This window comes from Peromyscus leucopus, chromosome 6, assembly GCF_004664715.2.
Source record: "Peromyscus leucopus breed LL Stock chromosome 6, UCI_PerLeu_2.1, whole genome shotgun sequence".
NCBI classification, from domain to species: Eukaryota; Metazoa; Chordata; class Mammalia; order Rodentia; family Cricetidae; genus Peromyscus; species Peromyscus leucopus.
In genome coordinates, this window is record NC_051068.1 from 21,871,023 (window position 1) to 21,889,509 (window position 18,487).

Here is an 18,487-nt window from a genome sequence, read left to right on the forward strand (position 1 = left end):
CTGAGTGTGCAAGGACAAATGGACACATACCTCTTGGGAACAGGGTCAGGTGAAAGATCTAGTTGGAGAGATAAACCTGTTAAGTGGTGGCACAGGCATCCTAAAGCAAGCTTAGGGAAGAGAAATTACAAAAGCAAAACCATAAAAACTAACCCTGTAAAGGGAACCGGAAGTTTGCTAACATACCCATACCAAAAAGGCAGCCTGGAAAAGGAGACTGGGAAATGTAGTATCAATGCAGGTTTGAAACAGTGACTTATATTGCCTAATAGCTGCACAAGGATTTTTTGCTAAGAGCTTTTATGGTAGTTCAATATGGTAACTTCCCTTGCCCTGAGGCTAGGCTTCTGCAGCAGCTGAGTGAAATCAACAGTGTTTGTCTGAATTGAAGCACTTAGGGGAGCTGTTATGAATTTGGGTAAAGGGACAGCTTCTAGTTAGAAACCATCTACCACTGAGCATCTCTGCCAGTTCCAGAACGGCTGAGAGAACTTGGTGGGAAAGGTGACTTTGTGGAGTAGTGTTGTTCTGAGAGTGTTACAGCCCCCATAATAACAAGTGTTACAACCCCATAGAGACAGTATTCACTAAATCCCAGGATTGAGAGAACCATTGCCAAGTTAGACTCTTGTTTCCAACTCTCAAGAACTTTTAGAATAATATCAAAGCTGACTATAAGCTTTGAACTTTAATGTAAACTCTGAACTTTAGAAATGATTTGTTTACTTCCTGACTTGTTAAAAGAGTCCTTCTAATAGTTCTATAGTTTTCTCAAATTTGGTAAATAGTGCTTTTAAAATCTTTTCTAAGAGATAGGTGGTATGTAAAGTGATGATAGTTAAGGGATCTTTTCTAGATGTTAAGGTTTATAAAATAGTCCTATAGAATGTAATTTTAGTTTGAGAAATAGAGACTTAGGGTAGCATAAGCTTTAGGCATAAGAATATAGGGTTTAGGTCTAGGGACACGGTGAAAGTTTAATAGGGGGAATATAAGGTGAAGGAACCTGGGACACAAAAAGCAGTGTCCATAGCAGACTGCAAACTTGGCACTCTGAGTGGCTTTAGTAAGCTCCAAAAGCTTCCAATAACAGAAAAAAGCCACTTCAGAGACTGTCAGCTTCAGAAAGTAGCAGCCAGGTGTCCGTGGCTAAGACCTGTGGAGTTTCATAGCTTCCCAAGAGCCAGCAAAAGCATGCCAGCACTAGTACAGGGTTCTGCATGCTTTCAACTATGAAGAAGTCATAATGAGGAGCAGAATGGAGACACTGTGCCACAAGAAGGGTGCATGGCAGGCAACAGCTTAGAAAGCCCAGCAGAGGTGCTGCGCCTCAGAAAAGGTGAACAGTGAGCAGACTGCTACCAGGAGCAGAGAAGTGGTGTCAGTGCCAGATGAGCAGTTGAGACTCGGGAGACCACGAAGCTGTGGAGGTGAGAGCCATGCTCCAGGCTGGACAGCCAGACTGCGACTGCAGAAACTGCTGAATGCTATGGGAGGGTCCTGAGCATTGAACCGTCAGCAAAGCAGGTAATAGGACTCTCCCAGAGTAGCAGCTAAAGAGCCTTGAGCCCATGAGGCTGTGAGATGATTAAAAACTCTAGCCTGGTTCAGGAATGGCCTGGTTATGGAAGGCTACAGACTGCAAAGCACAGCAGTAGCTGAAAGTGAAAGTTTCAGGGAGACTTGTTTGAACTGAAAAAAGTTTCAGTTATGGGACTCCTCATATTGGGAGCTGTTTGCTTCAGTCATTATGTCTCTGATAGCTACACAAAGATTTAAAGGCAGCTAACAAGCCAGGCCTTGGTTTTGAGCACTCAGAGGAACTTTTAGGAATGGTACCAGAACTCTTTTTGAACTTTTGAACTTAAGAAATGAAACGGGCAGTAATGAAATGTCCCATTTCATTACAATGGGACAGTTTAAATTTACTTATGTATATAGACTCTATCAATGCTGATGGTTTATGGAACTGTTTATGTAAAAAAATAAAACTGCTTAAAAATGAAACTGTTTAAATAGAAAAGTGTGGGTTTTTTCTAACTGGGTTCAATATTTAGTTTAAAAAATTATAAAGAAAATGGAGAGTTAATAGTTCTCAGTCTATTTAATTTAAAAAATATTTTCCTAGCCGGGCAGTGGTGGCGCACGCCTTTAATCCCAGCACTCGGGAGGCAGAGCCAGGTGGATCTCTGTGAGTTCGAGGCCAGCCTGGGCTACCAAGTGAGTTCCAGGAGAGGCACAAAGCTACTCAGAGAAACCCTGTCTCGAAAAAACAAAAAACAAAAAAAAAAAATATTTTCTTGAGTGAAGAAATTGCTTTTGAATGTAGGTTTATAGGAATTAAATTGTGAATAGTAATGTTTATGTTAGAATTATTATGTTAACCTATTGATATTGATGCACCATGATTTAGGGAAGTTTGATGTGAATGCATCAGAAATTTATCCTATGTTTTATTAGCAAGAAATTCAAATGGTTCTATTAAGAGTTTGCTTTAAGATGTAAGTGAGAGAATTGTAACTATGTAGCACAATATTTATGTTAGAATTATATTAACCTGTTAATGTTAATGATGAAGCTAAGGGAGTCTTTAAGTTTGATGCAGTTGCATGAAGAGTTTTTTGGTTTAAAAAGGGCTTGATGCAGCTAAGACTGCTGTCACCTTAGACCCATTCCAAAAAGGAACGCTATCCTTATCATCCTCTACTCCTATACTGGGAGGTGTGACAGCTATGGGAGATTGCTGTGAGCTCTTAATGGGGAGTTTTTTCTTTTAAAATATAAAGAAGAGGGACCTGTTGGAGCACACTAGGTCTCCTCATGGCTGTACCCAGCAGGACTGCATAAGAGGATTATTGGACCACAGGCCCGAGTACCAGGTGTTTGTAAGGTTCTACATTTGGCTGTAACTAGCAAGGGGGAGGTCCTTTGCCCCTCCTCTTGGCATAGTTATAAATACCCCTTTGGACTAAAGCTCTGGGCCGGTGGATAAGGATCCAGGCCCACCTGAATTTCTCTGTTTCTCTCCCCTCTTTATTTCTATCTAAGTCTCTTATCCCTCATTCCTCAAGTGTCTCTGGGGTAAATAAATGTGGGAGCTGGTCTCCTACAGGCCTCCCCATTAGAGAATTATTCATCGGCTGTATCCAACTGTTGAATATTAGTTGTCATCTGCTGTATATTTTTATGGCCTCTGGCAAACCAAACCAAACCCAAAACAACAACAACAGAAAAATCTCTTTGCTTCTCCTTTCCTGCCTCTCCATAACCTTTTCATTTGTCCTGGTGGCATTGGAGAGTTTGGTGTGCCATACAGTAGACCCCTTTGTCCCATCAGCTTTACTGGCATGTGTTCATTGCAATGAGTCACTGGTCTGGTTCAAGGCCTCTGGTTTCTGGTACACCATCCTCACTGGAGCCTCACCAGAACTCCTCTGGGATAGCCTGTGGCCACCCTGAGTTGTAGATAGAGTTTTCCTGCCTTGCCCACAGTCAGGACAAATCTTTGTCACCCGCCAGTCCCACAGCCGCTCAGACCCAACCAAGTAAACACAGAGACTTATATTGCTTACAAACTGTATGGCCGTGGCAGGCTTCTTGCTAACTGTTCTTATATCTTAAATTAATCCATTTCCATAAATCTATACCTTGCCACGTGGCTGGTGGCTTACCGGCGTCTTCACATGCTGCTGGTCATGGCGGCAGCTGGCAGTGCCTCTCCCTTCAGCCTTCCGCTTCCCAGAATTCTCCTCTCTCCTTGTCCCACCTACTTCCTGCCTGGCCACTGGCCAATCAGTATTTTATTTATTGACCAATCAGAGCAATTTGACATACAGACCATCCCACAGCACTCTCTTGTCCATTTTTCCCCACTAACTCTTTTTTGAGTCTTGGAGATCCTCTAAGTATTGTTCCACAGGACCAATCCCTTCACTATCTACAGCAAGTCCTAGATGGGGTAGATGCTGCAGTGGGTCAACCCAAAGCCCAGCTGTGGGCCTGGGTGGTAGGTAGCCAAGCTAGTCAGTCAGGGCCACTGGGGCTACCCGCCTCGAGCAAGGGGACAGAGTCAGCTCCCCTACATGATTGCCCTCAGGGTCAGTGTACCCTCACCTGTGGTGAGGGGTGAGGGCCATCTCTTCTGAGTGCAGGGGCCAGCTCTCTTGCTGTAGTGAGGCAAGGCCAGCTTTCCCAGGGCCAGGGAAAGGCAGGGCCTTTCTGATTTCTTCTCATGGCCCTCTAATTTCTTCTCAAATGGTTCCTAGGGCCTCCTGGGGAGTCACAGACCACAGACATCAACACAACTGCAGCTGGACCACAGACTCGAACATGGCCCTCTATTGATGTAACCAACCATCTTATTAAATAAGAAACACAGAAACAATGTAAAAGAGAAAGCCAAGAGGTCAGAGCTCAGAGCTAAAATCTCACCCTTCCGCCTGCGGTGTCCCAGCTTCCCGAAAGAGCCCTATTTCCTGTCTGTTCGTCTATTTATAGTATTTTGTTCTGCCTTTTCATTGGTTGTAAACCCAAACACGTGACTGCCTCGTCACTGTCTGAATGTACAGCCCCCTAGGTCTTAAAGGCATATGTCTCCAATGCTGGCTGTATCCCTGAACACACAGAGATCTATGGGATTAAAGGTGTGTGCCACCACCGCCACACTCTTGCTATGGCTTTAATAGCTCTGACCCCCGGGCAACTTTATTTATTAACATACAATCAAAATCACATTTCAGTACAATTAGATTACCACCACAGCCCTCAGCAGCAGCTTTGCTGGGATGACATCCTGACTCTGGGTGGAAGGAATGGTCATTCAGTTGGGAATGGTTCTGGCAGCCATATGGGCACCACCAAGGCCTCAGGTTATGTCCCCAATTCTGGGCCTCTATGTGACCTTTGGTGGCAATGTAGGACCCAGACTTCAGCACAGACCCCAGCTGCAGTAGGGGCTGACATGGTCCTCAGCAGCAGCTAGGTCTGGATGTCACCCTTGCTGCAGTGGCAGTATGGCCCTGAGACACCAACATGGCCCTCCTGGGTGTCTGCACAGCCTTTGATGGTAACAGGATCATCAGACATCAGCACAGACCTTAAGCTGGCTGCAGTAGGGCCATGAACCCTGACGTGGCCCTCAGCTGCAACCCTGGCCCAGACTTCACCATGACATTCAGTAGCAGCACAGGCCACTAAGATTTGGATGCATCCTAGCCCTCGGTTACCAACCTGGACTCAGATCGCTGATTTGACCCTGGGCATCCTCTTGGTGTTTGGTGGCAACAGGAGCCACATACATCTATCTGGACCCTGGCTGCTATAGGGCCATGGTCCTGGGTAACAGCTTAGGCCTGGCTGTCATCATGGCCCCAAGTGGCAGCAAAGGCCACCCAGATTGGCATGGCTCCAGTGGCAGTGTGGCTTGTGGACCCAGACACAGCCCCAGGAGGCAGCCTAGCCCACTGGAATCAGCATAGCACTCGACCACAGCAGGAGCCATGGACATCATCACACCCTAGCTACTGTAGGACCAGGACCCAGACATGGCCCTTGGCAGCAGCCTGGCCAGGACATCACCATGGCTCTGGGTGGCAAGCAGACCTACCCCCTCAGTCTACTCCCTTCACCATGGCCCTAGGTGGCAAGCAGGCCTCCAACATCAGCCCACTACTCACTGTCTTCATTTCTCCCTTTTTGTGTTTTTCCACAGCGCATGAACCATTCTGCTTCTCTATCTCCCCCATATCTCCACCACATATTTCCTTATCATAATAAGGCCCACGTGAGCCGGGCGGTGGTGGCGCACGCCTTTAATCCCAGCACTCGGGAGGCAGAGCCAGGTGGATCTCTGTGAGTTCGAGGCCAGCCTGGGCTACCAAGTGAGCTCCAGGAAAGGCGCAAAGCTACACAGAGAAACCCTGTCTCAAAAAAAAAACAAACAAAACAAAACAAAAAAAACCAAAAAAAAAAAAAAAAAAAATAAGGCCCACGTGCCTGGTAGGCCCATAGCTGTCTTCCTGCCGGCTTTGAGAACCCCGACTGGCTAGACCTCATCTCAAGGTTGACACTTTGGATTCCTGCATTTACCTAGTTTTTAACCAATTCTCTTTTATATCAATTGTTTTAAAATTAGAACAGCATATACACTGTCTGTATCCATCCAGGTTGGTTTTGTTTTTATGTCTGCCATGTTATAAGCATAGAATTTATTGACTTGAATTAGGACTTGAAGAGCAATTTTTTTTTTCTCTTTTTCTTTCTGGTATTGGGATCAATTATAGAGCATTGTGTGTACTAGGCAAGCACTCTACCACAGGCTACAACTAGAGACCCCCCTCTCCAATTTTTCGCCAGTGCTAGGGATTGAACTCTGGAATCTCACACATGTTAAACAAGTACTTTGACCAAGTGAACTCTCCTAGCTCCTTTTAAAGGCGTTGGAAGAAGAAATTTTGGCCTAAAGTAAGGAGCTGGCATAATTTCTTAAGATGCCCTTTAAATACATATTTTAATTCTTTGGAAATTCCTTTTGTATACCATGAAATATCATATGAGTCATCCTCATCTCCCCTCATTTCATAGCTCCAACACATTTCTCTTCTAAACGTAAATAAGATCATCTAAAATATTGACAGGACTTGGTGGATGAGGCTAGTTGGTAGTAACTAATGACTGAAGGTATGACATTCTATGGCTAGATATTCAAAGCAAACTTCTACAACTGTTCTATAATAATGTTTTTAATTTGCTTCCATCTGACAAACACTTAAGCACTCTTTGGATAGATGTTGTTTGGTTAATCTTCCAGAAGTAGATTGTCATTAGTCACTCCAGATCTTTGCCTACCTTCTAGATGTGAATGGAATCTGCCTCCATTAATGCTCTACGTGTTTGGAGGTCCGTGCAGTGGACATGTAAGTGATAATGTAGCAGTAGGAGCCTGTGGAGCAGAGGCAGGGGAGTGGTCCATTCCTCCCTCCTGTCGCTGAGCTTCTGAGAGGTGTTTAGAGATGAATCTAAAGCACATCTAGATATATCACTCATCACACATACCCCATCAATTAGAGAACGAAGCGAAAACTTCTAGTAGCTTTCTCCAGGCTCCTCAACAAGCCTTTAATTGCCCAGGTTGTACACATATTTTCTCATTCACTTAATTATTTTTCTAATAAATGTGACTTTTCTAAGTTCCTTGTGTCTGCTTACAATCATTATTTAGAATACTATTCCCCATCTTGTAAAATCTCATCCTTACCTTTCTAGTATCTTAAATCTTATACCAAATGTTCATATTTCACCTGGTAATCATTTGTTTTTAGTGTGTACATTTCTTTTGAACTTAAAATAATCTCTTAAAGGGCAGGTCATATTTAGATTACTATGTAAATTCAATAATGCCCAGCATTCTTGTTTATAAATGCCCAACAAATAACTGATGACTAGCGTATATGCTCTTACAAAGCTTTTAGTATAAAATATTTATATTTTAGGGATCTCTATGCCTCTTGAGCTTTGAATATTATTGTTAGATATAATGCTAGATTAGAACATCTTTGTTACAGTAGAGTCCATAAATCCTGTTCTAAAGCTCAGTTGTTTTGAGGTTGGTATCAGTTGTTGTCTGTTGGTTAATCTTTTAGCCAGGTCAGTAATTAGATTCCTCCATTCTACTTCAGCAAGAAGTTGAGAACTTTAGGAAGCTAAGTCTCATTAGTAAAGAGCAGTTTGAAAACCTAACACTTGAACTCCTTTTTGAGCCAAACCGAGAAGTTCTTGTAGCACCTTTACAGTTCAGACAAGGTACGTACACGTGCTTTTGTGTTTGAGTACTCTCAAAGCAGTTCTTCATTGTTTTAAAGGATGCATTAGGTATCAATCAATACTAGAATTAAGAAAACTGAACATATATATTGTATGTATGCATACATACATATATATATGTATACACACATATATGAAGATTCAAAAATATAGACTGTAACATGGGAGGAGGCAATCTTGAGGTAAAGTCAGAGATCTGGATAGGATTGCTGTAACTCTGCATCAATGGATAGGTAATCTTATAGTGTCGGCATCCTTATCTGTTGCAGCATCAGCACCATACAGTGCTCAGAGCTATGTGCCTGCTCACAATTGGTGCTTAGTGTATCTGATGCAATTTTCAGTTTGTTGAAAATGTTTCTCTTCTTAAGCCAAATTAAAATTCTCAGTTCTTAGGACACACCATGAAGTTTACTATTTTGTTTTGAGGCTCCCGCTCTGTGTGAAAATGTAAATGCGTGTAGTAGTCCTAAATAGAACCTGACATTTCCAGGCAAGTGCAATTGACTTTGATAGTCTTTCTTGAAGATGGTTAAAAACATGACTCTTCTGAGGTGAGTACTGGAATTACAGGCATGCTCCACACCCAGTTTGCATTTACATCAGTGCTGGGTCCTCATGCTTGTGCAGCAAGCACTTTTGAACCATCTCCATGGCCCCAATGACATTGTCTTAATCAGTGTGCATGTAAGCTGCAAACACTGTAATAGGATGGCAAGTCTCTCTAGTTGAAATGTTGATGAGGTTTCTTATAGTAAAGTCTGCGGTCTTTCTCAGTGCACTATTGGAGAAGCAAAGGAGTTTGTCCTAGGAAGTTTCCACCTTCTAGATTTTGCAATTTGTGTCGCTGTGATCACATTTAACTTGTTTCTATTCCCACAGGTTTGATACAGAGGGATGATTGGCTTGACACTAAAATTTCTCCATACACAGTGATGTATTGACTATTATTGTGAGATGGGATTCTCACTGTCTTGTGCAAGCTCACCTTGACCTCTTCTTCTTGAGCAGTCCTGCTTTAGCCACTGAGAGGCTGGCTGCAGGTGTGCACCCTGTGCTGGTGAAGACATTCCTGACATTGGGTTTACAGCATGGGGGAATGAACAGGAGGCCTCTTCACTGCCCCGCTGTGCCCCAGCTCCTGTCACAGGAGGCAGGGTGTCTCCTTTGAATCCCTGTTATTTGTTAATCTCCACTTTTTAGTTTTTCCTGATTTCTTTTGCTCTTTCTTATGGTCCTGTTAGTTTCTGGTCTTGCTCCCGTCTCTCTGCCCCAGTGGGGTTTGCTGTGTTCCTCACTGTGTCATGTGTCGGAGTGGATGGAGGACTGAGGTTGACGCCGAGAGCACCCAGTGCTGCATATTTCCTTTTAAGCAAAATGCATTTCACAAATTTCAAAAGCATATGCTTTAATTTTCATTCAGTTACTAAATTTTTGTAATTAAAAATGTTTTTTCTTTTTCTTTTTTCTTTTTCTTCTTTTTTGAGCTGAGGATCGAACCCAGGGCCTTGTGCTTGCTAGGTAAGCACTCTACCACTGAGCTAAATCCCCAACCCTAAAAATGTTTTTGACCTATCAATTATTTCAATTTTCTTAAAATTTCTTAGTTTGAGTGTTTTCATAAAAATTTTTTTGGAGGAGAAGTTTAACATACTGAATGTAGACTTTCTTTTCTAATAAGCATTTAATCCTGTTACTTTCTTCCCAACACTACAGTAGCTGCAGTTCAAAAATGTTGCTATAGTGTATTAATTTTCATTTGTAATGATTTCTATAATATTTTAAGATTTCAACTTTTATCTTTATTTAGGAATGTGTTATTTTATTTCCAAGCAATTGGAAACTTTTCCTTTTTATGGCAGTCTTTTTATTCATTATTTGATTATGAAGAACATACTATACATTATTTCAATGATTTTATGGCCATGGCAATATCTTGTGTGCATGCATATGTTTTCTGGGGGTTAAATCCAAGCTCTCTCACATGCTATGAAATCACCCCATCATGGGGTTACATGCTGTGTGTAGTGGGATGCTCTATGATATCTATTTGATCCAGTTGGCTGTTGGTATTGATTAACTGGTTTCTCTGTCTGTTTGTTCTGTTTATTTCTGAGGATAGGTTGAGGTCTCTTTATCTTCATCTGTTAGTGTGTCTGATGCATTTACTTTGGAGCTCTTCTGTTGGGTGCACAACATATATGGCTCATTGTGTCAGACTGGCAAATTGAGTCTCCTATTGTTCTGTATTATCTTTCTTTATCTTCAATAGTTTTCTTTGCTCTGGAATTTGTCTGATTTCAGTTAAACTACTCCATACTTCTATTGATTTTTTTTAAAAAAAAGATGTGTGTGATATATCTATTTTTATCCTTTTACCTCCTGCATCATTATACTTGAAATAAAGTTGCTATATCATATAATTGGGAAATGTTTGTTTTCAACCTGACAATTCCTTTTAGTTGGTATATTTAGACTACTTACTTTTAATTAATTTGTTTGTTTTTGAAACAGGATTTCTCTACATAGCCCTGGCTATTCTGGAACTCACTATGTAGATCAGGTTGGCCTCAAACTCACAGAGCTCCTCCTTAAACCTCCTGAGTTCTGTGATTAAAGTCATGTGCCAACTGGCCTGGAATACTTACTACTTTTAACATAATAAATATGTTGGGATCTAGGGTTACATTTTTTATTTAATATTTAATATTCATATATGCATACAACATGTTTAGATCCAACTCACCCCCTATCCTTTCCCTCAATTCCTCTCCTCTCCCGATCCTATCTTTCCCTCCCACATTCATGTGTGTGCACACTTGCACTCTCTCTCAATGATTTATTATTATTATTTTACATCCCAACCCTAGTTTCCCCTCCCTCCTCTTCTCCCAGTGTAGTAGGAATCTTAAAGAGTCTTATTAATAAAATCAAACCCGGAGCCAAGTATTGGGGTGAAAGCTGGAAGATCAGCTGCAGAACAAGCCACAGCTACCTCACCTTGCTGGATCCTCAGCTGGTCTTGTTTCCTCAGACTGGAGGCCTCTGAGTCCTCACCCAGAATGGGTCTCAGCTGAATTGCTGCTCAAAAGCCTGAATGCTTTACCAGTCAAATGCTTCTAGTTCCTGATCCTTACGCCTTATATATATCTTTCTGCCTTCTACATCACTCCCTGGGATTAAAGGCATGTGTCACCATGCCTGGCTGTTTCCAATGTGGCCTTGAACTCACAGAAATCCAGAGGGATTTTTACCTCTGGAATGCTAGGATTAAAGGTGTGAGTGCCACCATTTTCTAGCCTTTGTATCTAGTGGCTGTTCTGTCTCTGACCCCAGATAAGTTTATTAGGGTGCACAATATTTTGGGGAACACAATACCACCACACCCCAGTCTCTTCCCCCACCTCCCCTCTGCCCCCATACCCCATCCACTCCATTTTTATTCAGAGAAGAGCAGGCCTCCCATGGATATCAACCAAACATGGCATACCAAGTGCTTGTATGCACTGTCTCTTTCTGCTTAATATCAGGTTTGTAATTTGTTTCTGCTCCCTGAGTTGTTTGTTTCTGTTTCACCTTTTAAAGTTAAGACATCCCTAAAGTATGTAGGCTGGTTTAATTCAGCAATCTCTTTCACAATCCCATCTCCCAGCAGCTGTTGTTTGTTTATTGGCATTCAAAAAATTCAAAGACAACCCAACACCATACAGGATTTAGACCCCCTGTGTATTTTTTCATCTTAATATGGCTTTTTTCTTTTATATTACCTTACTCTTTCTTTAAAGACTTTATTATTTTTAAACTTTTTTCCATGACTATCTATATCCTTTTTCTTTTCTTAAGCCTATACACTGTAACCTTTTTAGAGGTTTTCTTCTGTCTGAACCTGCTTTACTGTGTATTTCTAGTTTTTTTCTGTCCACATGAGCAAAATCTTTTTTTTTATTGTTATAATTCTCTCTCTCTCTCTCTTTCTTTCTCCTTCCTTCCTTATTAAGAAAATTTTTGCATTCATTTTACACACCAATTAACAATCCCCCTATTTCCTCCCCCCCCCAGCCTCCCCGCCACAACCCACCCCCGGCTTTCCCCGACAAGAAGGCAAAATCTTAAACTGCTAAGCTATCGTCTTTGGGTCCTTTTCCACAGCATTGGCGGCTGGGTCCGCCCCTTCTCAGATCTGTGAGAGCAGAGCCTAAAGCTCTAGGGCCTGTTGGAGGGGTGTGACCAAGAACTGCATTCAATCACACTAACTCTATCTAGGTAGTTGGTGCCTTGCACTGTGATCAGGCGTTTTTACTTTGCTTTTTGTTTCTACTTAGTGTGAAAAGGCTGTTTAAGTGCTCCGCTGTATGTTTTTTTTTTTTTTTCCCCAGCTTTCTCAGGCCTTAGGTTGAAATATAGACCCCATGTTAGAACACCAAAATGTACCAGATTTTTTCTTTTAGGTCACCAACTGTCTCCCAAATCATGACACAGAGACTTATTATTAGTTATGAATGCTTGGCCTAGCTTAGGCATATTTCTGGCTAGCTCTTTCAACTCAAATGAACCTGTTTCTCTTTATCTACTTTTTATCTCGGGCTTATTACCTTTCTTCCTTCTGTATATCTTACTTTCACTATTTCTCTATGTCTAGCTGGCTGGTGGCTGCCTGACTTCTTACCCTGGGTTTGTCCCTCATTCTCTCCTCCTCCTCTTTGTGTGTGTGTGTGTGTGTGTGTGTGTGTGTGTGTGTGTGTGTGTGTGTGTGTTTGGTTTTTCAAGACAGAGTTTCTCTGTATAGCTTTGGAGCCTGTCCTGGAACTCACTCTGTAGCCCAGGCTGGCCTCAAACTCACAGAGATCCTCCTGTCTCTGCCTCCTGAGTGCTGGGATTAAAGGCGTGCGCCACCACTGGGCATTTTTTTTTTAAAGCAGAGTTTATCCTAGGTCCCTAGGGTATCCTGCTTCTGAGTCCTGGCACTCAGGGGGCAGCTCCCTCTCTGGGCATGGGTCTCCAGCTCTGCCAGTCACTGGCTGGCCACTCCCACAGTTTCTGTGCCATCTTTACCACAGCACATCTTGTAAGCAGGACAAATTGTAGGCTGAAGTGTTTGTGGCTGGGTTGGGGTCCCAGACCCTCCACTGGAAGTCTTGCTTGGTTACAGGAGATGGCTGGTTCGGGCTCTGTAACCCCTATTGCTAGGAGTCTTAGCTAGAGTCACCCTCATAGATTCCTGGGAGTTTCCATTGCTCTAGGATAGAAACAAACATGAATGGCAAAAAAAAAAAAGTCAATGAAATGATTTTTAATGATATTCTACTATATTCACATATTGTGACCTAGCCCAACTGTCATCAGAGAAGCTTCACCCAGCAACTGATGGAACACATGTAGAGACCCACAGCCAAACATTAGGCAGAGCTTGAGGAATCCTGTGGAAGAGGGGAGGAGGATTGCAGGACTCAGTGATGTTAAGGACACCACAAGAAAATCCACAGAACCAACTAACCTGGACTCATAGGGGCCCCCAGAGACTGAACTGACAACCAGGCAGCCTGCAAGGGACTGACCTTTGCATATATGTTACAATTGTGTAACTTGGTCTTCTTGTGGGACTCATGACAGTGGGGGCAGGGGCTTTCTCCGACTCTGTTGCCTGTTTTGGGGACCCTTCCCTCCTATGTTGCCTCATCCAGTCTTAATAGGAGGGGAGGTACTTATTCTTATTGCAACTTGATATAATTGCAATTGCTGGTTGTTATCCATGGGATTGTTCTGAAGAGAAACAGTGGAGGAATGGATGGGATGCAGGGAGAGGGTATTGATTGGGAAGAGAGGGTGGGACAGGGAACTTTCATTGTGTAAAAATAAAAAAAGTCTAAGCCCAGTGTGACTGGCTCTTCTAGTTCAGTCCGTGGTCAGCATATTCTGACCCATCGTAGTTGGTCAAAACCTTCCATTATTACTAAGGCCTATTTTCATGCCACAGAGGCAAAGCTGAGCTGTTTCAACAAAGGTCTCCTGACCCAAAAAAAAGCCAAAAATATTTACACTCTGGCATTTGCTGAACTTGGCTTTAGTGACACTTTTATTGATTTAAAAACAAAGTGACGAACACAAACCCTTTGAAGTCTCTGTCTCCCATTGGTGTTGCTGTTGTACAAGGCAGCTCCTGTGGGCAACAGCTAGTAGTGTGGGAAGGGATCACCCTGAGCTGCACTCTGAGTTGGTGTCGGTACATTTTGGAAATTCTCACCTTGTAGAAAAGTAGGCTCAGTGGTCCTTAAGTTTAGCAAGCATTTGCTTATTCGCTGGGAAACTAGTTAAAAATGGGGGTCCACATCAAGTTCCTGGTTCAGTAAGTTATAGGCTGAATCCAGGAATGCACATGTCTAACAAGCTCCCGTCTCAGAGTGCTGGTTAGGGCCACATTTTGCTAGCCACTATTTAGCTTATGAGATATTGTTCCTTCATAAGCTTTTAGCAAAATCTGGATAGATGATAGATGGCTTGTAATGTGATGTTCTGAAGAGCAGATGGCCTGATTTGTTTTTACAGCTCTTTTGAAGTATAGTTTACATATCATTAAAATGTAACCACTTTGGGCTGGAGAGATGGCTCAGCGTTAAGTCCTGAGTTCTATTCCCAGCAACCATATATTAGCTCACAACCATTTTTAGTGGGATCTGATGCCCTCTTCTGACATAAAGTTGTACATGCAGATAGAACATCATACATAAAATAAATAAGTAAATCTTTTTAAAAAATGTAACCACTTTAAGGCTATCATTTGAATTTCAGTAAATGTTATAGTTGCACATTAGCAACCCCCTCCAGTGTACAATTATACAGTGTCGAAAGCTCCTTGCTGCTAATCTATTCTGCCAGCTAGTACTTGATAAAAATGTTAATATGTGCTTGTTCTCTATTTATATATGCATATTTAAAATGATTTATTTTATCTGTATGTGTGTATGATCACATCTGTGCTTGCTGCCCATGGAGGTCAGAATAGGGTGCCAGATCTTCTGGGACTGGAGGTACAGATAGTTGCAAACTGCCATGTGATGGAAAGAGAGAACTGACTCCAAGTTGTCCTCTGACCTCCATACCCTCAAGCCCCCTACACAGAAGTGCATAGATGTAATTAAAAGGCCTTTATCATTTGATCTTTGAAATATTCAGATTCAGATAAAATGTAGAGCTAGCTTAAGGGATTCCATGTGCCAGCCTGACCTGATTTCAAACATTGTTGGTAGTTTGGCACTTCCTTTATCTTGACTGGTCTTTACCATCTATTTGTTTCTGGCACTTCATACTTAGTCTCTCAGTTGCATTGTTTTTCTGGAAATACTTCTTCATATGTTTCAGAATGATAATAAAACTAAATTTTTGTAGGAAAGTAACAAACCCTTGTTTCTTGTGATTCAATTTGTCAATTTTCAAAATATTGAGTTTGTATCCCAGCAACCTTTGAGTGTAACTGAGTCTTAACGTTTCATTGTGGGCTCATAGAGTTCATAGCCTGCTTCCCTATGACTTACTCCAGCCATTGTTTCGTTGTTGTATTGCTGATGATTGATGTGGTTCCTAAAGTTTGCTCCTGTCCTTTGAAATTTGTTGTTATCATTTAACTACATTCTCATTTCCTCTTGTATATGTTTCTAATAATTTAGTATTATTGGGTTCTAGGTTCAGGATTTCCAAGGCTTATGTTATCCAGTATACTTCAGTCATTATTTTCTTGGCAAACCCAGCTGATCAGTGCAAATCACTCAGAGGTCATAACCCAATACTAGGGAGCTTATTTGTTCCAGGAAGTTGTTGGTCCTAGAGGTTTGGTATTTCTTTCATCTTAGTGCTTGATTTGACATTGTTCTAGTATATGCTCATTCTTATTTTCAAGACTATGATATTTTGGCAGAAGTAAAATAGCATAAACACAACTGAATGAAGTTTAATATTCCTTCTCACTGGTACTCAGTGAGACTGTGGCTGCTGTTTTCAGGGTCCTTATGAGATGATAGATAAGAGTATATGATAATGGGCTAAATTGAAACTATGACAGCTTTCTAATGATATGATAGAATATTTGAGAAACATATAAGAAGGAGAATTTTATTTTGGCTTAGAGTTTTAAGAATTCAGTCCATGTTCACTTGGCTATTGCCTTTGGACCTGTGGTGGGAGCTTGTGAGCAAAGAGGCCTTTCCACCTCATGGTGAGTGGGCGGCACAAAGAGAAAGGGGAGGGACAAAGGCATGCCTCTGTGTGACCTGACTCTCCTCTAAGCTCTACCGTGTTAGTAGTTTGCACTGTTTCCAACAGTGCCAGTCTGAGTTCGAAGCTGTTTAGACTTGAACTCCTGGGAGGTATTCCAGATCCAAGCTATAGCAGAAGCAACAACCAGATAAAGTGCAGAGAGGCAGTGTCTCAGACAAGAAACAGAGCCAAATGATTGTACACAAGATGAAGAACAGGGCTTGCAGAGAGAAGGAAAAACTATGCATCAAGGAAGCAGGACGGCTGTTTGGGGAACCATAATGGAAGTGGAGAGTGGGAATAGGTGGAGCAAATCAGGAGAGATAGGCTTTTGGACTGCGGGCTTCTGAGTGGAGGTTAGTCTCCTGGGCTCTTCAGAGCAGCTGGTGAACACGAGAGGATCTTAGGAAGAGTGGCATGTGGGTAAGTTCAGTTTTGACTTGACAGCCTTGCAGAGTATATGCAGATAGTGAGTACTTGATGCTCTTTGTAGAAGGAAAGAAGAAACAGTTAGATGTGAATCCCAAGAAACACAAAAAATAGAGCCTGCATGTTGGCCACTGGTTCTTGGTCCATCTTCTGGCTCACTTGTCTTACCATAAGATTTTCATGAAAAAATCAACAAGGCAAATAGCTCAATAGAAAAACAGCCAAAGGATAGTGAGTGATAAGCTCACAGAAGGGGAATTCTGGAAGGTTCAAGGTCACTGTAACCACTCAGGAAGTGTAAATAGCATTCAGATCCTGTGATGTGAAAGTTCCTAAGTCTGAAGAAAAACTGGTTTTGACTTGGCTGTGCAATTGGCCGAAGTCTGATGTGCTGCTTGCCTGTGAGTGTCAGCTGGTGAGCCACTGTGGAGAGTGGGGAGGTGGTCGGCCTTGAAGGGCAGAAGACCTGCTGCGATGGCATTTCCATTCGGATAAACCCTGGAGAAAGGTACACCAGTACAAGAGACATGTTCAATTCAGAGAATGAAACAAAGACTGATGTCCTATGTATAGAGTCAGTTAGGGAAAATATCATTGTATATATGTAGTAACATTAAAATGCCGAGTTTTAGAGCTTGGATATCTCTGGGGGTTGGTAAGCAAGAAGGAAATTGAATTCTAAATGACAACAGGGATGTAAGCCTCCCTTTAAAAGTTGTATTATTTATGTGTTTGTGCACGTGTGTGGGTGCACACTCCCCACAATTTATGTGCAGCGGTGAGAGGACAGCTTGCAGTCATCGTCCTCTGCCTGCACCACATGAGTTCTGCAGCAGGATGCAGGTCATCAGCCTTGGTAGAAGGTACATTGACTTGCGAACCTTCTTGCCTTCTTGCTAGAAAACAGAACGGAATGTTGTAAAACTAGGTAACAGTTACCAAGTATTTTTTTTTAATTCTTTTTAAGATATTTGAAATGTTTCAATGAAAAACTGTTGTGCTTAGACAATTTCAGATTTGTCTTTACTTTCACAGTAAAGTCTTTTCCTAGCATCTAAAGTAATTTCAAGAGCTACTTTGCAGATTTGATTGATAAATGAGCTTAGAAGCTGTTTGATCTTTCAGAAATGACTTCAGCAACAAAGGCTCACACAATGCCCTCTGCAGTTCCATCATCTCTCAGGATTCATCCTGTGTGTACTCCTAAAGCACATCGAATGACTTGGCCACAAGATCCTAACAAAACACTGAGATTTTATCCTGTAGTCAAAGAGCCAAGTGCCATCGATGTAAAGGTACAAACGACCGGGGTATGAGGCCTGCATTGTATGTCCTCTAACAGTGCAAGAGAAGGCTTCTTAATGTGTGCATTTCTAAATTGTAACAATTCACTTTAAAATGGTATTTACCGCAGTGATGTTTTCTCAGGCTGAGAAGCACCTTCTTTTACAGAGTCATGTGATAAAAGACAATGAGCATGTAGTGAATTATTCTGTGTTGATTTCCTTTAGCCTTGTACTCAAACCAAGTCAGGGTCCTGTTGTTAAGCTTTGTAACTTGTGTGTAAGGTGTTTGGGTTTTGTGACTTCATGTGATTTCACAATGTGCCATCTGCAGTAGGAAAATGTGTGAGTTAGTTTGCAGTCAGAGGGTTTCATTTTCTTGTGACGTTCATACTACCAAAAGAAATTGCAATGTTTGACTTTTTCTTTAGAGTCCACGAAAGAGGAAGACGAGTCACAGCACAAACCCCCCTCTAGAGAGTCACGTTGGGTGGGTGATGGATTCCAGGGACCATGGGCCAAGACCACCCTCTGTCAGGTACCTGTTTGTTAGCCACTGTCTTGTGCTCTCATTTCAAGTTTTCAGAAAAGGGTACTAAGTTGCTGTTTGGAAGGATTTGAAAATGAATATAGAGAACATTATACAACAGTGAGCAATCACAGAGGGGGAGGAAGCACAGCTCTGCATGGAGCACTTGGAGGAGAGA

General features: G+C 42.1%; 1 protein-coding gene across 1 annotated transcript in view; it reads left to right on the top strand.

Moving 5' to 3' along the window:
• Positions 1 to 18,487, top strand: part of Larp1b (La ribonucleoprotein 1B) — a 98,639-nt gene that overhangs the window by 62,977 nt on the left and 17,175 nt on the right. The window contains 2 exon segments of the mRNA XM_037206564.1: positions 17,623 to 17,792; positions 18,212 to 18,318. Coding sequence (XP_037062459.1) covers positions 17,623 to 17,792; positions 18,212 to 18,318 — 277 coding nt within the window.